The sequence below is a fragment of the Theropithecus gelada genome, chromosome 11 (genome assembly GCF_003255815.1).
Source record: "Theropithecus gelada isolate Dixy chromosome 11, Tgel_1.0, whole genome shotgun sequence".
In the NCBI taxonomy this organism is placed as follows: Eukaryota; Metazoa; Chordata; class Mammalia; order Primates; family Cercopithecidae; genus Theropithecus; species Theropithecus gelada.
This window is the reverse complement of record NC_037679.1, coordinates 114,788,325-114,815,010: the sequence shown is the minus strand read 5'-3', so window position 1 is coordinate 114,815,010 and position 26,686 is coordinate 114,788,325. Positions and strand designations below refer to the sequence as shown.

The window sequence follows — 26,686 nt, the reverse complement described above, 5'->3', positions numbered from 1 at the left end:
ATTATTTCTTGCCTAGATTGCTACAATGCTCCCTTTATGCTCAACTCGTTTCCACTCTTACCATGCCTACTGGCCCTGCTATTTTCTCTGCCCAGGCAGCTCTTCTCCTTGGTGATTACACAGCTGGCATCCATACCTTAGTTCTCTTTACAGAGGTTTTAATAGAGAACTTCCATGACTACCCATTAAAAAAAACAAAAACAAACAAACAAAAAACTCCCATCTCTCCATTTTCTTATTCTAATTTACATCTTTTTTTACAGGGCTTCTTGCTGCCTATCAGGATATCCTATATTTACTTATTTTTAAAATATACTTTCCCAACAGAATGTAACCTCTATGAAAGCAGAAACTGCTGCTTTGTTATTATGCAACCAGGGAATGGAATAGGCTCTCATCTTAGGCATTTGACAAAACTTGGTTAAGTAAATGGGCACAATTTGAGGATATGACATAATTTACAGTGGCTATGAGAAAAAAATGATTCTGGTGCATAAAACTAAACTAAATTTTGACTGAAGAGAGACAATTTGTATAACCCAATAGTTTATTATTGAGTAAACTCAATAGTTTATTTCTGTAAATTTTATTTATGAATGTGTACATATAATGTTATCATTTTAATCACAAAAGAGTTTGTGAGTTTTTAGACAATAAATAAAGCTGGAATTTCCTTTTCTAAAATAGTAGTAATATAGATTTTTTGTAATGTCAAGTTGAAACCTTTGAATCTTAATTCTGGTTGCCCACTAGGTAGATGAGTTAAGCAAGTCCTTTGTATCTCAGTGCCTCAGTTCTCATATGAAGAAAATACTGAAAATAATGCAAATTATTTTAGGACCATGAGATTTGAATGTAATTTTGTTCTTAGAACACCAATCTTTAGCCCTTCCTTATAATGTCTTTTATAAATGGTAGCTCTCATTACGAAAAGCCTTCATGCAGCTGTGAGCAAAAATAACAGTAGCTGAAAGAAAAATAACAAAGAAAGAAAGCAAAGACAGGAAGAAAAGAGAAGCATGAAAACGTATTTCAGATGAGTAGGTAGTCTTATTCATCGTTGCTAGAAACCAATCCTTTCTGCTCTAAATAAGTCAAAATAATAATACAATGAACAGAGTCAATCAACAAACATAGCTGTATATCTGTGGATATACAGCCTAAGCATTCATATCTAATATGTAAATAAATGAAATATATGTGTGGTCTAATTTTCTGCCCTCTAGGATTGTCAAATAAAGGCATATGTAAATAAATGAAATAGGATTTGTAAATACATGAAATATATGTATGGTCTAATTTTCTGCCCTCTAGGATTGTCAAATAAAGGCATATGTAAATAAATGAAGTAGGATTTGTAAATACATGAAATATATGTATGGTCTAATTTTCTGCCCTCTAGGATTGTCAAAGAAAGGCAAATTTAATCAGTCACAAATAGGAAGCAGTCTCAAAGAGCAAGGATAAGGAAGAGTCTGGGACAAGAATGGAAAGGTGTGCTTAGAAGAATGAATCTGTTAACGATTTAAGTACTTTATATCCTTCACAATTGCTGTCTGCTAAGGATTGAATATTTGTCCAAAGTTCGTATGTTGAAATCCTAACCTTCAATGTGATGGTATTTGGAGTACAGCGTTTAGGAGGTAATTAGTTCATGAAGGTGGAGTCCTCATGAATGTGATTTTAGTGCCCTTATAGAAAGAGACAGGAGACCTGTCTCTCCCTGCCTGCTCTCTGCCATGTCAGGATAGAAGGTGAAGATGGCCATCTACAAACCAGAAAGCGGGTCCTCGCCAGGCACCATATCTGCTGGCACCTTGATCTTGGGCTTCCCATCATCCAGAACTATGAGAAATAAATGTTTGAAGCCACCCATTCTATGGTATATTTGTTATAGCAGCCTGGACTGACTAAAACAGATTCCTACCTATATTTCCTACCTCTTCTCCCTCTCCTGCCCTATGGAAACCTTCCATTCCAGCCCACCTGCCCTTTCATTATTATACAAATTGGCTTGATTTTCCAAACAAAGTTGTCCTAGAACCATCAATCTCCTCATAATCAGATCCCTGACCCCAAGGTCTAGAATCTCTGGACCTAAGCCTCCTAATACTGGCATCTATTTGTCCATCCCCAAAAACCTCCAAGGACCACTGGTCTTGGGGTCAGAAGACAGGGACCTGAAAGCGTATCTTATATGATCATATGACAGACATTCTCATTCAGGGCTAACACTTCTTAAAAGCAAAATGAGAGAAATAGACTACATAATTACAAAAGCTCTTCCACCCTATTTCGTGACTCTAATTCTCACTCACTCCAACTTTTTCAGCAACTCCAGTACTACTAGGAATAGTTATAACATTTTATTTTTCTACATAAAAGGACCAGGCAGCAGAGGGGTAAGCCTCCCACTAGTAGTTGTCTGCTGTGAGCCCCCATAGAGTTTTGTTGTTTATTTTGTAACAGGACCATCGCCATATACTTGAGAGGTGATTTCTTACAATATTTTTCCCACTCCTGTTGGAGGTTTGACAACCAGCAAGACAAGCTGAAACATATGTGATTCCATTTTCACCACACATGGGTTCCCATTTTGTCTCTGAACATTTGCATCTTGAGTTGCAATCTGAAAAGAGAGCTCGTTCATGATAAGAGACAGGTTTGGTTCTGAAAAGAAATATAACAATATAAAATATTACCTCTTGGCAGGTAGCACCCGAATATTTTCAAAAAAATCAATGTTCTTGGGTGATATAAATGATACTACCAACAAAATTTGCCTTTTAGAAACACAGTGGTCATCAGAAATGCCAGCTTCTGGTCATGAAATGTAAGTTTACTAATAAAAAACTTTCTTTTGAAAGTTATCTTTAGAGGTTTACAAATTCACATGATGTCCAATTCTTAGCTTATAGGTTTTAGTCTACTGTCCCTAGGATCGTCTAATATATTTCTGTGCAAAAGTGTACAAAAATAGCTAACAAGGTAGAAAAGTAAAATTTTAGAGCAATTTATGACATTACTTAAATGCATCACAGGTGGTGTGTGTGTGTGTGTGTGTGCAAATTTCATTCAGAATTGTTGTCTAAGTGTGAGTGCAATGGCTGTTGCTAATGGTCCAGTAAAAGCAAAAATAGCCAATCAGTTATCAGGTAATTCTCTTTTGGTGTTTACAGGAGTTACATGTCCTCTTGCATATGTGTTACCAATAAGTGCATTCCCAGTTCATTCAACCTTTCTCCCGTGTGTAGTGCTCTTTCTTAGAGAAGAAAGAGCAGTGTGTAGTGCTCTTTCTTAGCTGATAGCATCCTTTCTTGCTCAAATTCACAAGTAAGTTCAATGACTTACACATTTATTTGTTCATAAAATTTTACTGGAAGCCTACTAAGTGCTAGCTCTGGGAGAATAGGAGATAGTTACAAATATTAATGAGACAAAATTTGTCCCCTTTCAATGGACTTTTTTGAGTTATTACACAAAATTTTGATTGCATTCTTTCTTTTCTCCTTCATTTTTTTTTGTTCTCTGCCATTTGCTCTTATATTTACCCTTCATCTCTCCCAGTATTCTCTCTCCCTCACTTTTTTTTTCTGTCACATGAATGGCCTAATCCTTCTGCTGTTATCCTTTTTATTATTCATATCCCTCTATTCTTCTCAAAGGGAACTTTTGCAATGGTAAGTCATTTCTATCTGCACCATATATGCCATTCATTGGTCCACCATACTTCATTCTTTCTGCTCCTTAGTTTCAAATGTGTTTATTTATTTGTTTATTCCTCCTCTTCCCCCCACCATTATTTAAAAAAAAAAATATTTGAGGAGCTTAAACAAACAAGAAATACACTGAAATATACAATCAACAGAGGTAGGAACTACTTTTTTATTCACTCCCATATCTCCAGAACCAAGAATAATTCCTGTCACACAGCTAGCTAAGAAACAAAACTTCTAGTAAGTTAGTCAATTAAAAAAAAAGATACTTTATTTTGGAGAGAGAAATTAATCACTTGGGATTCTGCCTCTGAGAAGTATTGTCATTAATGATGGCAACCATAATTTCTTAATCAATATAATACTCCGTCTAGTAGAGCTGGTATGATGAATTCTGTCACCTCAAAAGTACAAACCAAAGACCTCTGAGATGTCTCCAAATAGTGTGAAAGGGTACTGAACTAGGCCTTCCGAGATGTGCTATAGGAATATTTAATCCTACTCCCTTCCATAAAATTTTAATTGTTAACTGAGACTGTTTGTAATATCTGAAAGTATAAAACTTGCTCAAATTCACACTGCTTGCTAGTGACAAACCTGGAAACAGAACCCTGCAAGCCCTCTTGATTCTAAATTCTTATGTCACATCAGAGTTATCTTCGTTATTGCAGAAGAGAGATTTCCTCCATTATCATATCTAAGGCTTGTCTTCAGTTTTCCTGTTGACTATCCAGGTCAAGACAGCTTTTGGAATAATGCAACATGGAAAAACCCATGGGAACCATTTTATATTTTATAAAGAAAAATATTTTATATTATTGAGAGTAAGTTTAATTTATCACCAGGAGCAGGAATCAACGGCATACATGTTTTCTGAAGGATGTGCTGACAGTAGATTTGTAATTTAGAATTTTAATTATAAGAAGAGTTTTGACAAATATGCCAGAATGTTTATATCCAAATGAGATTTTCTTTCAAAATAGTTATTTTGAAAGATGAGAGCTTTTCCTTAAAGGTTAAATATTTGACCTTGTTAAGAATATTCTCAAAAATATACAAAGAAATTTCAAAAGAAGAGCCTTAGAATATTTTAAACAACAATAGCATTACTGCAATAGTTATAGTCTTTCAAGGTGACTGCTTTGAAGAGGCTAGTACTCACTCAATGAAAATGTTACCTTTTATTTCTTTAAAATATTTAATCTTTGATTATGTAGGAATACTTTTAATGGGAATCTCAAAGTTTACTTTTGTTGTCTGCTTTGTGTTTACTTTTGGCTTAGAAATTATAATGTAGAAAGAACGTTCTACTTTGAGTCATGCCTGTGGTCAAGTCCCAGATCCATGCAGTTGCCTTTAAACAAGGATAACAAAACTAACCTCATCAAGGTGTTCTGAGGATAGAAATGAGATCATGAAAGTTAAGGTGTTTTGGAAATCACAAACTATAAAGTCCTCAACAACTGTCCCTCTACTGTGAGGATTTCTGGGACAGTTAAAGATGGCGCTGGGCTTCTGCTGTCTCCAAATGGAAGAATCTTCTTCCATTTCATGGTTACAACTAACTTTCTTAATCCACATCACTGACTTTCACTAAGGCAGCACTACACTCAGCTGAGTCTAACAATGTGGCTGTGATAACTCCCAGAAGCCATAACTTATGAACTTTGCATTAACCAATTTTCCTGAACATTGTAGATGGCCAAAACTATAACAGGTGCTCATTTAGCAGCAGGTGAAATCAGGTTAATAAAGGTGATGGAAGTTGGAACATAGAGACAAGACAGATAAGCAGTGAAGCAAGAGTAGGAAGGGAGATGGACAGCAGGCTGTAAGCAAGAAGCCACAGAATAGGCAGGAAACAGAATATAGTGTCAGGAGTGTTTGCCTTTGAGCCACAGGCAGAGTTTCAGGTGGCTAGGCAGATACAGTTGGAGAGGCCTTCCTGGCACAGGATGGAGGCTTGATATTTTTTTAGAAAACAAATAATGCATAGATAGGTGACATGATGAAGAAAGTTACCTCTGGAAAATCACATTAAGTAGTAGAGTGATGGGAAAGACTCTCAATGGGCAAGGGCAATATAGTCCCTACAAGATCTAACCTTGTATTGAGAGAGACTCGGGAAACCAAGCAATGTAATCACCCACCTCATACAAGATGACAGGCCTGAGGGCATCACTAAATATTCTCCTGGCCAATTGCAAGACACTCAGCTAAAGAGAACTTTTATGGGGAGCACTGGGTTGAAGGACAGACACTCTTTCTTGAAACTTTACATGATTCAAGCACAACAGCAACTATGGAGGATTGCAAAGAGGTAACTCCAGTTCCTCAGATGTCCAAAGGAGAAAAAAACTATTGTTTCCATGAATGGCACATTTATTTTGTGTCAGGCAAGTAGTATTCACTTTCATGTATGTCAGCTTGCTTAAACCTTACAAAGGTTTAAAAGGTAGTTATTCTGTTTTTAAGATGGGAAAATTGAAGTTGGATTAGTTTAAACCATATGTACACCATTTCATTAAGAATAGACAGAGGCATGATTCAAGGTTTGTATTTCCACTATCATGTTGTTTTTCTAAATTAATCAGGTTGGTTCTCTAGTTTAAAATATGGGTTTAGCAATTTTTGTGTTTCTCTAAAATCAAAGGAGATGACAAATTCTGGTGACAATAACAGATTCTAAATATTGTCAGTTATTCCATAGTTGTGATGTTTAAAAATCAAATTCCTTTTTGCAGCTCCACCAATAATTGATTTAGTTAAACAAACCAATATCCTCAAACTATTTAATGAGGGAACATACCCTTGGTAGGAGACAGTGAGTCCTGCCACATCAGAATTTTCACAGCCCAGTGCAAACAGGGAAAGGAATAGGAGGTAACCAAAGACAGATGATCCCAAGTAGAGTTTTGCAGCTCCACACACACTGATTCTGAATTTTTTCATAGCTATCCCCCCAGAGAATATTCCAAGGGCCACTGCTGGAATGTTGATGAGCCCTGAGAAATGAGAAAAATATATCATTTGTGAATCTCTAAAAAAGATCTGAGTGCACTAACACAAACTTTCTAAAGACTATTTTGTCACTTTAAATTATAGAAATATTCAGTCACTATCATCTACTGACATATACAAAGGGTGTATGATGAGTGTCTAGGTTATAGATTAATGGTGGTACAACTGTACAGTCTCAGGTTCTGTCTAGCACAATGTCTAGCACAGAGTATTAAATTAATAAATACCAAATGAATCAATAAATCTTTCTGGTCTTTCTGGTCCAATTCCAGCATTAACAAGTACAATTAGGTGCCCATTAATGTTCTTTAACATTGTATATAAAAAATAACAGGCACATAGAATATAGAAAATTTTTTTTTTTAAGTCTTGGTTTCTATTTTCTGCCTCCCACCCTGGCAAAATTTGTTTTTGTTGAGCCAGCTTCTTAGCTTTGAGTGTGGTATCCTTCCTAATAACAACCACTACCACCTATATTTATTTGCTTATAATGTACCAGTCACTGAACTGAGCATTTGATATGTTAATATTATCACATTGAATTTTCACCACAACCTTAAGAGTAGGCATATTATTAGCTTCACTTCAGAGAGCTATTTGTTCACAGTCACAGTTAGTAAGTGGGCAAAGCAGCTTTGAATGCAGAGAGTCTGATGTCAAGTCCTACGCTTTCAATCACTGCTATGTTGCCTCTCCTTCAGGGGTTTGGGAAATAGTATCCTTGATAAATAGATGTATGTTATCTTTTTTGATAGATGTGCAACCTCACTAGTAATCTAATAACTGTGAGCTGTAAACAATACTAGGAAGAGGTTCAACTTAGTAGTTAAGAGCTTAGACTCTGGAATCCCAGCTGCCTGGGTTTAGATCTCAGTTCCACCGCTGCACAGCTGTGCAACTGCAGGTAATTCTTTGAATGTCTCTAAACCTGTCTCCTCACCTACAATATGGAGGTAATAATAGCATTGTAGAGGTAACTAAATTCCATTATTTATGAAGAGTTATCAGCACAACGTTTAGCACAAAAATATCATGCAATTGATTTCTATCCATTCGATTTACGAAGATGAAAATATTGGAGGTGGGGTGGGGAATGGAACCCTTGTATTGCAAAAGACTTGGGAAAAGAGGCACTTTGGTGCCATATGTTGGATTGTAAATGGTGTAACTCTAAAGAAGAACAATCTGGCACTCAACAATAAATAAATTCTCTGCTAATTAGAATTTATTTCTCATATTGTCTACCTATCAGTCATTGATGTCCACGTTTTCTTGAGGTTTTGAGATAATCCATCTCTTTCAAATAATGAAAGGGCTAAAGTTTACATGTACTCTAGTCAACAGATAAGGTTCAAAGACAAAATCAGCATTTGCTGTAGTAAAAAATAATCTCAAGAACACAAGTCTGACTTACAACCCAATGTGAAATTGTAAAATAAAAATGAAAACACTGACATCTAGTGATAATGACATGCAAATTTTCTTCTTTCTTTCCCTTTTTTTGTTCTTTTTAAGTTTATACATTTAGTTTCTTAACAAAACATCATAGAACCCCAAATATCAACATACAATGGTCTTTGGCTTGCTATTACATTATTTAAAAAAATATATTGTGGGAGATCAGTCAGAGTGGCAGAAGAAATTATAGGAATAGAAAGAAGCAGACCCTCTTGGAAGACCGAGCGTGGTTTGCATAACTTCAGATAGTTTGGCTGAAGGCAGCCAGATTCTCTTTTCAGGAACCAGATAGCTTAGGGCGCAGATACAAAGGAATATAGGGGAGTTTATCTAAATAGCTTATTTACTCATGTGGTCCTAAAATCAACCTTTGATCGCGGGCAGGATGGCCATCTCCGGGGTGGGGGGCAACCAGGTTAATTACCCACAGGCGTGTTGACTCAAAGCCTTTGCCAATTAAATCTGTGCTAAACAAATGCAAGTGTTACCAGCTTGGAGGGGCAGCAAACTCTCTTGGGCCCCTAGTGCCGGCAGCCCCCTGGCCCACTGTTATAGTGATTATCTGTGTCTGAGTACGTGTCTCAGCTGTCATGCAGCTGGGGACTGCAGGACCGACCCCTGCAAAATATTCCTAACATGTACAGATGATAACAAAGGGACATTTTGATTCATCTGTTTTTATTTGACCATAGGTTGTATAAGTTAACATTTAAATTATCATATTAGAAATCAGCCCACCTTAAAGGGGGCATGATCATTAAGTTAGCCAAATGAAAAAGAGAAGAAATGCTAACTTTTGCTTTTCCATCTGAACTGAGGTTCCTGGGTATGGTAAAGCAGCAGAGATGAAAATCTGGAAACCTTAACAGCCAAAAGTCAACTTAGAGGCACCTGATTACTATTTTAAAAACAATGAATAGATTATAGAAAATATATCAACAAACCCAGTTATTTAGGGCCCAATTAATTAATGTTAATGTTTTCTCCTAAATTTTCTGATTTTTTTAAATGTGGAAGTAGATAAAATTAGTTTTCCCTTTGTTTCAGGTTTCATCTTCCTTCTCCCGAAGTAAGTGCTGCTATGAATTTGATATATATCCTCGAAGTGCCTACTTTTACACACACACATACATGCAATGAATATATAAAACATAGTACCTGACTATGAATGCCTTCCACAAAGCCAAAGCTGACACAAACAACAGAGTCCTACATTTTCACTCTCAATTCCGTCTCCAAATTGGTTTATGAAAAAAGCATCTTCTGAAAACCAAACTCCAAACTGAAACCTTCAGAGCATCTTTCTAGCATTTTATTTTATTTTGTAAAGTACCAATTGAACCTGGTACTTAAGGAGTAATAACACAAGGTGTAGCCTTGTCTGTAGCTATGTGCCATGTTGGATTCCATTGACATCCCCCACCCCCAGCAGCCTAGAATAGCCTGAGAACTGAAATGAGATAATCCTAGGGACATCTGCACCCTCAGTATAAATTATTAAAAATCAGGAATATCCTTTCCTGATTTACCTCTTTTTGGTGGACAGTGTTTCCTTGAAACTTCCAGAATATTTCTTGACTCCAGATCCTTCCGCACAAGATATTTGCTTTGTCTGATATAAACCTCTACCCTCTTTCTTACATTTTCATCTTTTAATACTTTCTTATCCTTTTCTCTTGATTTAGGTATCATCATCTTCTGCTTGAGAATTCTTCCTGGCTCCAAGATTAGGTTTGTTCTCCCGAGTACTCTGAGCTTCCCCCAAGTAAAGGTCCTCCTCACAGGTTCCACCAGTCATATGGGGCTTCCAGGAGACACACTTGGCACCAGGGCTCACAACTTGGTCATCAGAACCTCATTTTCTCGCTCATCAGGTGTTCCTTGTGCAGGGGCCCATAGGCAGCAGACTTGGTGCTTTAACAATTACCTGCTAGTTTTTTCAATTCATGTATCCCAACCTCCAACCAAACCCTCAAAGAAAGAATGGTGAATTGAACTGAATCCCATGTTCCTTCAATGGTTTCCAATAAAATGTGCTAAATGAATAAACCTTAGTGTATTAATATATAGCATTCTCTTGATATCTTACTCTCCTATTTCAAGATAACTAAATTATAACACAATTCCAAAAAACATTAGTACATTTCAAATATAATGTTGGTTTGATTCTCCCTTTCAAATTTCACAGGATGTATTAAGTTGTCCATGGTGGGTCAAGTTGATAACAAATTTTCTTTACATCATATAAGATGTGTTTCTTCCCTCCCCAGGCTTCTCTTTCATTTTAGGTATTTTTAAATCATTTAGTGAGATAGAAATTAAACTTTGATTTATTCTCCACCCATAACATAAAATGTGTTGATTGAAAAATTTTTACCATCTACCATTAAGGAAGTATTCAAAATGGAAATATTAATTTACACTAGTGTCTAAAATTTGTTTCAATTTATTTTCTGTGTTTTCTTTTGAATTCAACATGCATATTTACCCAAATATCAGAAAAACTTAGAGAAATTTAAAAGCGAATTTATTATTATATTGCTATATTTTATTACATAATTATTATTGTTTTAGCACACTCATCAGGTTAAAGATCTTATTCCTTGAGACTGATGTAAAAAGGAGTTATAAGGGATGTGTAAAATGTTTGACTAGATTACAGTAGACTAGGAACTAGAAACTTTGATTTCCATACCGATGCCTTGGATTGAAATAGTTATGAGTTATAATAATAGTACTTGGAGATGTTTTAGAATTTCTATCCTAGTAAACTTCATGTTATATCCTGGACTTTCACAAAAATAATAATGTTTTTTATAAGCAACTGTCCTTCAAATAATTCTCTTAATTTTTTCTTACTTGTCTGTGTAACACCTCCAAAAATTGACAGTGATAATCATTGTCATAAATGATAGTTGATATATCTTGTCTACTAGAGGTCTACAAAAGGCATTCTAAGAAATTAAGCAAAAATGACTAAATTATTACAGTCTCTGTATTGAGAAGGAAAAGATAAGATCATTTGTATGTAACTTAATATTTATAGGAGAAGCTTAAATTGAAATAAAGTCACACACCTACAACTATTTCATCTTCAACAAAGCTGACAAAAACAAGAAATGGAAAAAGGACTCTGTGTTCAATAAATGGTACTGTGATAACTGACTAGTCATATGCAAAAGAATGAAACTGGACCCCTTCTTATCATCATATATAAAAATTAACTCAACATGGATTAAAGACTTATGGGTAAGAGTCTAAACTATAAAAATCCTGAAGAAAGCCTAGTAAATACCCTTCTCAGTATCACACTTGGCAAACAATTTATGTCCTTGTCCTCAAAAGCAACTGCAACAAAACCAAAAATTGGTAAGTTAAACTAAAGAGCTCTGCACAGCAAGAGACACCATCAAGGAAGTAAACAGAAATTCTACAGAATGGGAGAAAATATTCATGAACTATGCATTTGATGAAGATCTAATATCCAGACTTAAAACAACAAGAAAATAGCATATAACTCCAAGTACAGACACTTCACAAAAGAAAATATGTGGCTGGGTGTGGTGGCTCATGCCTGTAATCCCAGCACTTTGGGAGACCGAGGCGGGCGGATCATGAGGTCAGGAGATCGACACCATCCTGGCTAACACGGTGAAACCCCGTCTCTACTAAAAATACAAAAAATTAGCCAGGCGTGGTGGCGGGCACCTGTAGTCCCAGCTACTCAGGAGGCTGAGGCAGGAGAATGGCGTGAACCCGGGAGGCGGAACTTGCAGTGAGCTGAGATAGCGCCACTGCACTCCAGCCTGGGCAACAGAGAGAAAGAGACTCCGTCTCAAAACAAACAAACAAACAAAAACCCAAAAAACAAACAAACAAACAAAAAAATATGTAAGCAGCCAACAGAGATATGAAGAAATGCTCTTCAGAAATAATCATCACAGAAATGCAAATAAAAACCACAATGAGAAACCATCTCACACCAATCAAAATGGCTTTTGTTAAAAAGTCAAAAAATAACAGATGTTGGTGAGGCTGAGGAGAAAAGGGGATACTTGCACATTTTTTGGTGGGAATGTAAATCAGTCCAGCTATTTTGGAGAGCAGTTTGGGTATTTCTCAAATAAGAGTTGAACTAACATTTGACCTAGCAATCCATCAATGGGTATAAATCGAAAAGAAAATAAAGTATTCTATCAAAAGGACACATGCACCCATATGTTCATCACAGCTCTATTCACAAGAGCAAAAATGTGGAATCAGTCACCCATCAACAATGGATTGAATAAAGAAAATGTGGTACATATACACCACGGAATATTATGCAATCATAGAAAGAATGAAATCATGCCCTTTGCAGCAACACAGATGGAGCTGGAGGCCATTATCCTAAGTGAACTAACTCCGAAACAGAAAACCAAATACTACATGTTCTCACATATCAATGGGAGCTAAATATTGAACACACATGGACATAAAGTTGGGAACAATAGACACTGGGAACTACTAGAGAGGGAAAGAAAGGAGAAGAGAAAGATTGAAAAGTTACCCATGCTCAGTACCTGGGCAACAGGTTCAGCCATACCCTAAACCTCAGCATTATGCAATATAGATTTGTAACAAACCTGCACTGTACATGTACTCCCTATTCCAAAAAGAAAGTTGAAAAATAAAAATAAATAAATAAATGACAAAAGAAAAAATGCAAATCTAGCTGTCTATCCAAATTTCTTTCGTTAAAAATCTTTTTAAAATTCCACAAACTTTAAAAAGCCAAATCATTTCACAATATGCTTCCCAGCCTTTGAATTTAAATTTTATTGTCATTTATTTTCCTTTAGTATTTTTTCTACAAAGTTAAAGTAATTAGCATGAGAAAAAATGCTATCTCTAAATTTTAGAAAGAATGTGGCTAACGTTTAAAAACATGTACAGCAAGGCTAAGTTATCATTGTAACAGTTGGCCCTTGAACATGTCAGGAAATTTCTGTTTATTCTCCCCTCCATGGTATATCAAATGTCTTCTCTCAAATAAGTAAAGGAAGTGTGCTTTTTTGTGTCTATCTCATATTTTATTGCAGGAAGATCATTATTCCATAGCTCAAGTTAAAAAAAAAATTAAGAAAAAAAGAGGTTAAAGAAGAAAGACAGAAATAATATTTATTGAATGAGAGATATATGCATTTACCATGCATTTTATCTGTATACTTTCATCTTTATTTCAACCTAGTGATATATTTATTTTCACCATTGTACAAATATAATCAAGGTAAGAGTGAGAGGATATTGAATAATTGGCCCGCTTACCCTTAGTCGGCTGCACCCCATACTTACTAATGTGAAACCAAGATGATCTCAGGAACAATCCTAGCTATAATGATGTGAAATTGTTAAATACTATTACTTATCTCTCACAAAAGTATTTGAATTATCTGTAGACATGACATGTCAGAAACTTTGAAGAATAGAGTTTTAGGTAAATGCAAATTAAACCACCATGAAATACCACAACCCACCCATAAGAATGGTTACAATGAAAAGAATTAACAATTCCAAGTGTTGATAAGGATATGGGGCAACTGGAATGCTCTTACATTTCTAATAGGAGTATAAATTTGCACAACTTCCTTGTGTTTTGGTAATATCTACTCTATTTAAACACATATTCTCCCTCTGACTTAGCAACTGCATTTAGCAATATAATATATATTATATATATTATATTATCTATTATAATACTATAAATAACTCTTAGCTAAAAGCAGAAAACAACACAAATGTCCATTGCACTCCAGGGTATAGCCATGAAAAATGAGCATAGTGGCCCACCAATAAACATGCGGAATGTTGTTTTCTGCTTTTAACTATTATAAATATATTATTTATAATAGCATTATTATTACACATTATAGTATATGTAATATACTATATGTAATACCATATATTATTACTATATTACTATAGTATTACCATATATTTATATATTATATTATATATATTATATATAATATACTATAAATTATAATAGTGTATATAATACTATCTTATTATATAGTGTAATATGCTATAATACATTATAAATAATATATTATATATTATATTAACATATTAAAATGCATAATATTTTATTTGTATTTTTTCTGCCTTTATATTTAAAATACTATTATAAATAATAATTATAATATGATTTATAATACTATTATAAATAATTGTTATAAAAATAGTTATAATAATTATAAAAATAATTATAATAATTATTTTATATATTATATATAATAGTTATAGATCATATTATATATTATATTTATTTTATATAATTTATTATTATATATTATAACATATAATATATACAATATATAATTAATAAATATTACATAATTAATATATATTACATGGTTTAAATATATATTTTATAATGTAATCATTTATAATACTATCATAAATTTATAATATAATCTATACATATACATATAAAATCATAATTTCTAATGCTATTATAAATAATTGTATGTATAATTATTTTCATAATACATAAAATTGTATATTTTTAATAATACATATTATTATATTACCTATTATAGTATTATAAATAACTATTAGTTAAAAGCAGAAAACAACAGAAATGTCCATCAACTATAAAATGAATAAACAAACTGTGGTATATTTATGTAATAGGCTATGACATAGCATGAAAAAGAATATACCACTGCTATATACAATAGAAAATAATCTCATAGATTTCACTTCAGTTGAAAAAAGCTAGACACAAAAGAGTATATAATATACTATTTAATTTATATGAATTTCAAAAACAGGCAAGGATAGTCTATGATAATATAGTTTAGGATAGTTATTAGCTTTGGGGAAAAGTATTGACTGATAGGAGATTTAAGCTTTCTGGGGAGCTAAAATATTCTATATATTCTGAATGCTGGATGTGACACACGCACACATATATATATACACACACATACATATATATATATATATCCATCTGAACTGTTTAAGGTCTGTAGACTTAACTCTTGATAAGTTATATCTCAGTATACACATAAAAATGAAATAAAATAAAGTCTTTCTTAAACTTTAAATCCTCATCTATTCATGTTAAAATCAATATAAAGCATTGATTAGCATGCATGGGGTATTGGAGAAAAAAGCCACAAAATATTTCTTTAGTAATAAAATTAGTAATAAATAAGCCAATAAGAAATAAAATTAATTTGAACCAATTGATGTTAAAAGTAAAAATGTTCAGTGATGTAACCTTAACATCAAGAATTTTGGAGAAAAATCTTTTAAACTAAGAGTCAATTATATTAGCATGTGCTATGTGCCCATTACCAAGATTATCATAGAAAAATTATATCTCCTAAAATACATTTGGCTGTTTGTTTTTTTTTTTTTCTCCTTCCAGGTCTCTTTCAGAGGTAGAAATATAAAGTGATTTTTTACAATACTAAGAGAAAATTATTTTTTACCACTGGAGTCTCCTATCATAAAGGAGTATGTCCCAAGAAATATGCCTTGAAACAGTAACATTAAATGATATCTTCGTGGATTAAAGAAATGAATCTAGATTTTTTTTTTTTATATCTAATTACTTCCACAGTGGTAGTCATCATGTATTTGTAGGTTCTGGTTTCTCTTCTTTCATTTCTTCATACTTTTCTATCTTTTTATTGACCATGTTGCTAGAAACACAACCCTTTGAACTAACCCAGTTGCCAGGAGTCAGAAAAGTTTTTTGACTATGAAAACACAAGCTTTGTTTTGGAATGAACATCTTTTAACCTATCTCATTGTCCATTTTCTATAATCCTGGAAACTGTTCATGTAAAATGGTCACTGTTTTGAGGCTTTCACTACACTTAAAAGACAAATATCCAGTATTATTAACAAATTCCTCATAAAATGCATGTTTCGTCTCAATGATATCACTTCAAGAACTGCGTGCTCTCTAGGTTACTTACCCACAGATGCGAATAATTCTTGCTACAAAATTCTTGCTACTTTTTGAGCTCATCTAAAATGTCATAAATTACCTAAATCTTGGAACGATCTTCTGTAAGATTCCCGAGTTAATCAGGTACATCTAAGAGAGTCCCTCTGAGGAAGCATGAAAGGCAGATGAGCCTACCGATCACAAAGTTGGCCCTGGAGGATGACTGTCCATACTGCTGCTCAATGTACTTTGGTTTGTATGTCACCATGCCGAACAGAGAATTGAACTGAACAGTGCTTGTACATAAATAGAGGAAGTATACTGGATTTCCGAAAAGATTCTTCAATGATGGAAGAAAATCTATAAAACAAAAATAACATAGACTAATTAAAGTTGCTGTCATGCATGGAAGAAGAGGTAGCCGTGGTGGCAGGACTTTCCATTGTCACAGAGTATGGGAGTAGTCACAGCTTGGCACACACATACACTATGTATAGTAAGCCACTGGCATGCATTAAGCCTGCGATCTGGCTAGGTTCAAATCCAGACATAGGCACTCATTTCTACAGATGTGCAGTATAGGTTATATTAAAGGTAAGAGTCAGAAAAGAACAGATTCCTCCAACTGATGTGGGCAAAAGATGAAAAGGATGAGAATACTCCCTCATCATCCAGTTGGGAGTCACAGGCAGGACATAAAGACCTTCACTTTTCTCGTCTCTATTCCTCAAACTTATCTTGTGGTCAAAGAGAAAGAAATATGAGAGTTATCTCCATTTAATATGTGAATTTTAGTGTGAGAAATGAGCATTGATCTTTTCCCTTTTTCCTATTATGTAGACTACCAATTAGACATGTGAAGAGTTTCTGCAAATGTAACTATTGCTTGAAGGGACACGAAGAGGGGCTGCTCATTTCCATGAAGGGGGTTCATTAGAACACTAGGTTTTTGCCTACAGAACACTCACCCCTCTGATCATTGGTGACAGACATGCATTGATACACATCTCTCAAATGAATAGATCTTATCTGTAGAAAGGCTGCCAACCCTGAAGATTAAGCCTTTTATTTTCTGTATACACAGTTACAGGAAGCAGCAATCCTACAGACAACTGTAGGATCTAAACTGAGGAGATGTGAGAGGGTGCGGACATCAGCAGGAAAGGCTGTCAAGCCTTTGGTCTTTGGTCGTGTACTGCAATCAGTTGTTCAGTAATAAAGCTGACATCAGTTTCCAGTTTTGCTTCTGATATGGTTTCTCAATTTTTTTAATACATGAAGGGAAGTGAAGGATATAATTTATAAATCTCCTTAAGTCCCAACAGAAAAATGAAAATACTTCAAAATCGAGAATTTTACTTACCTCTTGCCATTTCCATTATTTTTGCATTTTCTCCCTGGGGTGTTTGGTAGTCTGTGTGATCATCTCTAATAAACTTGGATTTCTCAGAGGAAGAATTAGAATCCTCTCTACTTTGGGATCTTGGTAAACTCTTTGGTAAATACCAGAAAGGCACAGCTGCAAGAAGACTTATGATTCCTGCTATTAGATAGCCAAGCCACCAGGCTCCTACCCACTGGGGATCTTTTGGGGTAATGGTTATGTGATCTGAAAGACAGAGGGGATGGCTAAGTAATACAAACAGCAAAGCTAATATGTTAAAATAATCTACTTAAAAATAAATTATTGCAAAACTCTATAACATCATAAAAATACCTAATAATTCATCTATGCTATTTTTTTTTTGATCTGGATATTATCACAGGCATACCTTGGAGATTTTGCAGGTTCAACTCCAGACCACCACAATGAAGTGAATCTCACAATAGAGAGTCACATGAATTTTTTTGTTTCCCAGGGCATACAAAAGTTATGTTTAACTACACTGTAGTCTATTAAGTATGCAATAACATTATGTCTGAAAAATGTACATACCTTCATTTAAAAAAATGTTATTGCTAAAAAATGCTAATGATCATTTGAGCCTTCAGTGAATAGCCATCTCAATGTTGATGGCTGCTGACTAAAGAGGGCAGTGGTTGTCAGAGGTTGAGATGACTGTGGCAATGTATGAACATAAAAAAATGATGAAGTTTGTCACATAGATCAACTCTTTCCTTCATGAAAGTTTTCTCTGTAGTATGCAACGCTATTTGATAGCATTTTACCCACAGTCAAACGTCTTTCAAAATTGGAGTCAGTCCTCTCAAACCCTGCCACTGCTTTATCAACTAAGTTTCTGTAATTTACTAAATCTTTTGTTGTCATTTCAGTAACGTACACAGCATCTTCATCAGGAGTGGATTCCACCTCAAGAAGCCATTCACTTTGCTCATCCACAAGAAGCAACCCCTCATCTGTTCAAGCTTTATCACGAGATTGCAGCAATTCAGTCACATCTTCAAGCTTCATTTCTAATTATAGTTGTCTTGCTATTTCTACCACATATGCACTTACTTTCTCCACTAAAGTGTTAAACACCTCAAAGTCATCCAGGAGGGTTGAAATCAATTACTCTCACACTCTTGCTAATGTGGATATTTTGACATCCTCCTATGAATTACAAATGCTTTTAATGGCATCTAAAATGGTGAATCCTTTCCAGAAGATTTTAAATTTACTTTGTCTAAATTCATTAGAAATCACTATGGATTGTAGCTATAGCTTTGTGAAATATGTTTCTTAAATAATAAGACTTGAAAGTCAAAATTACTCCTTGATCCATGGGGTAGAAAATGGATGGTATGTTAGCAGCCATGAAAACATTTATCTATTTGTACAACTCTGTCAGAGTTCTTGGGTGACTAGGTACATTGTCAATGAGCAGCAATATTTTGAAAGGAATCTTTTTTATAATTCTGAGCAGTAGATCTCAACAGTGGGCTTCAAATAGTTAGTAAACTATGCTACAAAAAGATGTGCTGTCATCCAGCACATCTTTATTGATCTAGTTGTAGAGCACAGGAAGAGTCTATGTGTAGGAATTTCAGAGTGTTAAATGAGCATTGGCTTCAACTTAAAGTCACCAGTGGCCTTAGCCCCCCAACAAGAGAATCACCCTGCCCTTTGAAGCTTTAAAGTCAGGATTGACTTCTCCCCTATGGCTGTGAAAGCCCTAGATGGCATCTTCTTCCAGTAGAAGCCTATTTCATCTAGGATGAAAATCTGTTATTTAGCATAGCCACTTTCATCAATAATCCTAGTTAAATATTCTGGGTAACTTTCTGCAGCTTCTCCACCAGCACTTGCTGTTTCACCTTGCACTTTTGTGTTACGGAGACAGCTTCTTTCCTAAAACCTCATGAACCTATCTCCGCCAGCTTCAAACTTTTCTTCTGCAGCTTCCTCATCTCTCTCAGCCTTCATAGAATTAAAGAGGGTTAGGCCTTATTCTGAATTAGGTTTTGGCCTAAGGGAATGTTGTGGCTGGTTTAATCCTCTCTCCAGACTACTAAAACTTTATCTCAATAAGGCTGTTTCACTTTCTTATCCTTCATGTGTTTGCTGGAGTATCACTTTTGTAATTTCCTGCCAGAATTTACATTCACAACTTGGGTAACTGTTTGGTGCAAGAGGCCTAGATTTTTGCCTGTCTTGGCATTCAACATACCTTCCTCATTAAGCCTAATCTTTTCCAGTTTTTGTTTTAAAGTGAGAGACATGCAACTCTTCCTTTCACTTGAACACCTAGAGGTCATTGTAGGGTTACTAATTGGCCTAATTTCAATATTATTGTGTCTCAGGGCATAGGGAAGTCCAAAAAGAGAGACAGGGGAATGGCCAGTGGAGCAGTCAGAACACATGCAACATTTATCAATTAAATTTGCTGTCTTATATGGGCACAATTGTGGTGCCCCAAAACAATTACAATAATAACATCAAATATCACGATCACAGATCTCCATAATGGGTATCATAATAATAATAATGATAATAAATAACAATAAAAGCTTGCGATATTAGGAGAATTACCAAAATGTGACACGGAGACACAAAGTAAACACATGCTGTTGGAAAAATGGTGCCTATAGACTTGCTCAACACAGGGTTGCCACAAACCTTAAATTTACTTTATGACATTTGCAAAATGCCATAAAGTAAAGCACAGTAAAACAAGCTACGTCTGTATTATCTCTGTTATTGAAGGAAAGAGAGTGCTTTTTGGAGCAAGATACTTGCTTTTGTTCATTAGATTAAAAATAAAGAGTCTAAATTCTGGAAGAGGCCTTATGATTTTCTTTTTTTCTTTTTTGAGATGGAGTCTCGCTCTGTCGCCCAGGCTGGAGTGCAGTGGCGCCATCTCGGCTCACTGTAAGCTCCGCCTCTCGGGTTCACACCATTCTCCTGGCTCAGCCTCCCGAGTAGCTGGGACTACAGGCGCCCGCCACCACGCCCGGCTAATTTTTTTGTATTTTTAGTAGAGATGGGGTTTCACCGTGTTAGCCAGGATGTTCTCGATCTCCTGACCTTGTGATCCGCCCGCCTCGGCCTCCCAAAGTGCTGGGATTACAGGCTTGAGCCACCGCGCCCGGCCTGCCTCATGATTTTCAAACCGTGCTCTCAGGTTCTGCAGAGAGACCCCTGGTAAAAGGAAGGCAACCCATGGGGAGAACTTTGAAGGCTCAAAACCTCACGTGGTGGCTCCTCTATATCAGCACCACTTTCATTTGATTTGCATATTGAATATCTGTGTGAGATTTTACTCGAAGAGTTATGCCCTGCACCCTCCAGTCCAAACCCCGTGGAAACCTCTCACTATGATACTAAATTTGAGATTCATTCAAATCAGTGGAATATTTTTTAATAAATGGTGGTTAATACTACTTCAGAGCTATTCTGGATACGAAGCGGTATTTGTATGTGTAACCAAAACTTTAGTATTTTATTCGTCGTAAAAACTTTGTTTTTGAAATCATTTCTGATTTGCCTAAAAATAAGTATTGACAGGTTTTTGAATCAAAGCAAGTGGGTGTTGTTTTCTTCCTAGGCAAGAACCTAGAAAACATTTCATTATATTCTATCATAACATTCTGTGAGAACAAAATAAACACAGGTCCCTTGAGAAGCAGGCTCAACTGCCACTGAATTATACTGGATAAAATGCTTATACTAGGTTATTACTGCATGTGAATTGCTTCCCCTTAACAATTTTCCTCTGTGCTGCTCATTGCATCTATACTTTCTTGTCTTTAAAATCCATCAGTGGATTTTAAACTTTGTGAAGTCAAGGAACTCAACTGATTTGTTCAGAGCTGTAGAATAGCACCTGGCATAAAGTAAATGCAAAATAATTGGACGGGAACTAATGAATGAGTAAATAACATTTTTGAAGCTTGCCTTGTAGTTTATTTGATTTAAATGCAAGAATTTTGCTTTCTGTTTTAACATGCGAAACTTCAAAATGCAATTCCACATTTGTTTTTTAAGTGAAACTTGTTTAGTTTGTAACGGATCTCTTGGAATTCTTTAAAAAAAACTGACAAGTGCCATCTATTTCTAGAGGGTGCATCTCACAGAGATAGAAACAAATTATTTGCTATGAAAAGATCAGTGTCCCCTCTGCCATTTATTTCCTACACAAGCAATATCCCAGAAGAAAAGCCAGTCTTGCTCGATAATATGCTATAATATGTTTCCACCTAAAAATGACTTGTAGAGTAAAAACAAAAAGAAGGGCTGTTTGGTTGCCAGTAGACTTTAAATCCTTGGTCTTTCTGTCAAGTCCCCAAATACATTATTAATTGACGTAACTGTAATAAATGTTGACACACCTGAAGCCAACAAGAACGAACAAGTAGCTACAGTTTTCAGTCTTAACTATGCTGGAATGCATTTAAACTGACAAATCAGATGTGAAAAAGGATACATCTTAATAACAAATCATTGGTCATCCAGTTCTAATCATCACCTATTTTTTGTATTCCATTTATTAATCTGTGTAACTATATTAATAATAAATTTTTAGTTTATGAAAGATTATGACTGCCATTTTATAAAAAGGCAATTTGATAATTTCCACACCGTTCCCATTAAAAAGTTACAGTAACTAAAATAAATGAATAAATAAAAAATAAACTCCCTTACCTAGGTTTACAAAGCCAATGTCAACATATAGTTTGGCACATAATGAGCCTAGCAGGAAACCAAAAATTGGTCCTATAATTGCAACCGTCTGCACACACCCTGCACCAATAAAAGAAAAGGAAGAAAAAAGCTGTCATTTCTTTACTTTGATAAATTAATACAATTTTAAACAAGAAATGTGAGATCCAGTCAGTAGCTCAAAATGTTTTAGCTCATTTGCATGTGTTTAGTCAACTTTAAAACCACATTGAATCAGAAAATAATCCTTCACTGCTTTGGGAGAAGAATGAACAATTTTAAGGCATTAAGTATGTCTTAGTAAGAAAATAACATTAATACTCTGAGGAAGTTAACTTTCCAAAATGGAACAAACTGTATTTCCTAGGATTAGATTGCCCATTGATAAAAATTGGAATTGTATTAATTTTGATAGTTTGTCAAAAACATTTTACATTCAGTTAAGCGTAAGACTTGTCTTGACATTCAAATGGATTTCTTCCACTTTAGTAAAAAATTGCATCCATTCACTCCGAGATTCTGTGGGATCATTAGTGAGAGCAGGACCTATGCAGATCCCCAGATCCAGCTAACAAAGGTACTAGGATTTGGAGCAGGAAAAGTGCTCTCTGGAACCCTCTTGACCATTCAGGTCAACCTTCATAGATAGGTGGAACAGATGGCCTAAAGGACACCATTTCTAATAACCAGAAAGGTACTTCTTCCCTTCCAAACATCTCCAATCTGTCTTTCATTTCACCACAAGGTTTAAAACACACATATTCATGGGAGATTAAGTTAACTGGAAGAGTAAACAGCAGTTACTAGATACTTTTTACCAGAGGGAAAAGAGAACAAGCCCTGAGTTCCTAGAGAAGAAGGGGACACCTACGCACCTGTATGCTTTTCCTGGCTGTGACCTTTCCTCCAGTCTCCAGAGTAATTGCCTAGTGCAGGTGATGAAGTGTTTGTTGCAGTTCCAGTTCCTGATTTTACTGGAGTTTTCTGTTAGAATAAGAGCTGTGATCTTAACTATAGCCTATCTGGGTGTAACCAGCACCCCTTGGAGTCCTGCAGAGCATAGCCCGGGCAAGATTATCAGTGGACCTAGCTGTAGCATCCCCTCAATGAATTTAAATCTTGCCTTTCTGTCCCTGAACGTGAGACCTTTAAAAGATCAGAATTTCAAGAAATCAAGACTGATGTGTGTCAACACCATAGGAAAGGGTACAATAAAAATTTAAAAAGGAGAGACTGACGTGTGTTTCTAGCTTAATATTAAGACATCAGAGGAAACCAAAAAATGCTGTGTAGATGCATCTTACCTTAGGAGTTTGCCTCTGCTATATTATTTTGGTTTTTGAGATTTTTAGCTACTGGTCTATTTACTGGAATGTGTTCCAGAGATGAGGTAGCCTCATGCCTTGCTTCTATTTTTTTTTTTTTTTAATAATTCTCTTTATCCATTTCTACCTGCTTTTGAGATCTCAAGATTTCTCGTTGTCTATCCCTCATAGCTTAAAATAATTAGGGCTCATCAAATGGAAAGCAGTTTCTAGGGCTCAAGAAACAAACTTTTAAGTAAACTAAAATACCTAAATGCTTTAGCTGTATAGTTAACCCACTAAAAATCACCTATGAAACCTGAAGCCCACGAAGCTTCACAAGGTCATACATCATTGCAGTTGAGCTCACAGTTATTTTCTTTTAATCTGATGCTCCCTTTCTAATGCAATATGTCCCTCTAACTGTGGCGTCTTCATCATCCAAATCTTAAGTGTGCACTTCAGAAATGTGTGAGCTAAACAAAGGAGTTGGATATGAAGTATACAAAGCTTCCACATTTAATCTAGCATAGAGTGGAATTCAGAAAACTAGACACCCTTCTTCCCAAGAAGCTAAGTGAAGCAATATGTCAGTATTACCAATATAGAAAGCTGCATTGTCTTCACTGGCAAAATCATCCAGGTAGGCAATGCCCAGAGGCTGAATGGGAGTTTCTCCTATTCCGCGAAGAAGATTGCCCAGGAAAACATAAATCCACATGGAAGAGCTAGTGTCCACTTCACATTCTTGAAAGAAAGGCAAACCAGAGGATTGAAAATAGATCACTTTAAAAATTAAATATTTATTCTGCATTTGTACATTTCTACAATATATCTTAAACTGAACTAGAACGCAGGAGTTTTTGTGCAATAGTCATAATTTGATGGGAGTTTGGTCAAGTTCTAAAAATGTTTTATATCTTCAACCTTTTAGGCAGAGTAAATCTCCGAGAGACTTCACCGAGGAACTCTACTGCTTCTTGCTCCTCATCCCTTTACTTTTTATTCTCTCCTTTCCATTTCATTCCTGCCCTGAGCTATCTGAGTTCCCACACTACAATGACATTCAATATCTATCTGGCGCAAAACAGAAAATTTGGAACAAAGTCTTTCTCACCTTAATTTTTAGTTCTGTTTTTCAGCAGAAATCACTAGTAATCTTATCGTTCCCTCAGTTTTATCTGAAATTCGAATTTTTATATGGTTGATATTCCAACATTTTGGCAGTATTGCCTACATTTTATATTTGTTTGTTAGTGAATAACCATTTTTAGGACTCTAGAAACAAATTTACATAAAAATGATAAATCCCTATACTTTAGCAGTATAGTTATTCCAACAAAAACGTTTTGACAGCATTTTTAGAGTAAAATTCAATGCTAACCATTTTAAAATGCTTTTGTAAAACTCATGTCTTAATATGATCATGTGCACTAGGATAATTACCCTCATATCATAAATGAAACATAGCTTTGAAGGTTTAGGTGTTTTAATAAAATTGATAATGTTAACAACCTCCAACAATCATCACTGCTGAATGTTCTTTCTCTGCCACGTGCTGAACTAACTGGTTTGCAGGCATTTTTTAATTGAATCTTCCTAACAATCCTATGAAGTAGGAGTTATCTTTACCTGTTAATAACTCTTAAAGTAATTTTTGGCTGTGAAGAATAGATTATGCGAAGATCCAAGGTGAACACCTTTGGGCAAGTGAATCAGACTGCATAATTAACAGAAAAGACTCCTTTGCACTCATGTGGATTCTATCTGACTCTGCTTCTTCTAGAAAAGTTCAAATGACCATGGAATTTTCACTTGTCTGGATTTCTATTCTGCTTCCAAAAATACTATATGAATTCGTTTTCTAAAATTAACTCTAATGTATATTCTAGCCCTAGCAATTGTATAATTCTAAGAAGCTTGTTGGTAGGAGAGTCTTGTAGTAGAGAAGTGTAGACATCTTAGGTGTGTGCTTTTTAATACAGTAACCATAAGCCACACGTGGCTATTAAAATTGAAATTAAATAAAATTAAAATTCAGTTTTTCTGTCACACTAGCTGTATTTCAAATACCCAACAGTCGCCTGCAGCTAGGGGCTACTGTATTGGACAGCAAAGATATAAGACATTCCCATTATCACAGATAGTTCTGTGGACAGCTCTGCTGTAGAGTGTTGTAGGGGAGATGAGGATTGTATGTGGAGCACTTTTGAGAAGATCCTTATTATCAGCTTTAGGGTGAGCCTTGTGTCCACTATGCTTAAGGAAACAGACGTTAAGGGAACAGGACCTCACCTGAAGGAAAGAAAATAATTGTCTGTTTTTCTCTGTATCTGTCTGCTAACTTGTCCTTTTATTAAAAACATTTTAATTACTGAGTCTCTGTTTCACCTTTCACCTTTTTTACATTACAGGTTTAACTATTTCCTAACTAGTTGTGCTGTCATTATATCATGTCTCTTTCAAAACAAACCACCTTCCCTGACTGTACATTGTATACAGATGAAACTGCAAGCCCTTAAGTCAGCTCCCTGCCTTCTTATTTGAACCTAAGCCATATTTATTATCCGTTACATTTTTACATAAACAAGGATGCTGTTCTTGTCCATTGATTTGAATGCATCCTCCTGAACATATCTATTACCCCCTTTCCTATTCTCCTCTTTGTCTAGAATGTGTTCTTTCTTTTGATACAGCAGGAGAGGGTAAATTTTTTACATTTCTGTGCTCTTCCCTTCCTTCTCCTTCCACATTTCCATATGTTTTTAGTCCTTTGTCCCCTCCCTTCATTCAAACAGACAGGGTTCATTGCCCAGAAAAAAAAGACATCTCAACAGAAAGTACTAATGAGAATATTAGGGGAGTGAAAAGGTCTTGTGGAATAGATAAGAGATTTGGATGGATCACAGGTACATATTAATTTTAAAAAGGCTTCCATTCTGCCTGTATACAGTGTGGTTCCTCCGGTTAGGAGTAGGGGGTGAAATCGGGAGGTGGCAGGGAAGGATTGTGGAGCATATTGATGCTGAAGGGAAGCTGAAGGGAGAAGAGGGGATTTGCTCTCCCTGCCTGCACTGAGTCCTAGAGACACAGTAAACACCTGTGGATAAATTCATGGCTACTCTGAGTAAGGAAAACC

At 35.3% G+C, this 26,686-nt stretch overlaps 1 protein-coding gene across 4 annotated transcripts in view; it reads right to left on the bottom strand.

Annotated features, from left to right (window-relative positions):
* Positions 1-26,686, bottom strand: part of SLCO1C1 (solute carrier organic anion transporter family member 1C1) — a 56,578-nt gene that overhangs the window by 13,470 nt on the left and 16,422 nt on the right. For 3 of the 4 annotated variants that reach the window (XM_025402337.1, XM_025402340.1, XM_025402338.1), the window contains 6 exons: positions 24,148-24,294; positions 22,226-22,324; positions 17,504-17,749; positions 16,336-16,500; positions 6,526-6,721; positions 2,505-2,670 (listed from right to left, as the gene is read on the bottom strand). In XM_025402337.1, coding sequence (XP_025258122.1) covers positions 2,505-2,670; positions 6,526-6,721; positions 16,336-16,500; positions 17,504-17,749; positions 22,226-22,324; positions 24,148-24,294 — 1,019 coding nt within the window. The remainder of the gene's footprint in view (positions 1-2,504; positions 2,671-6,525; positions 6,722-16,335; positions 16,501-17,503; positions 17,750-22,225; positions 22,325-24,147; positions 24,295-26,686) is intronic. The other variant, XM_025402339.1, reaches the window with a different exon arrangement.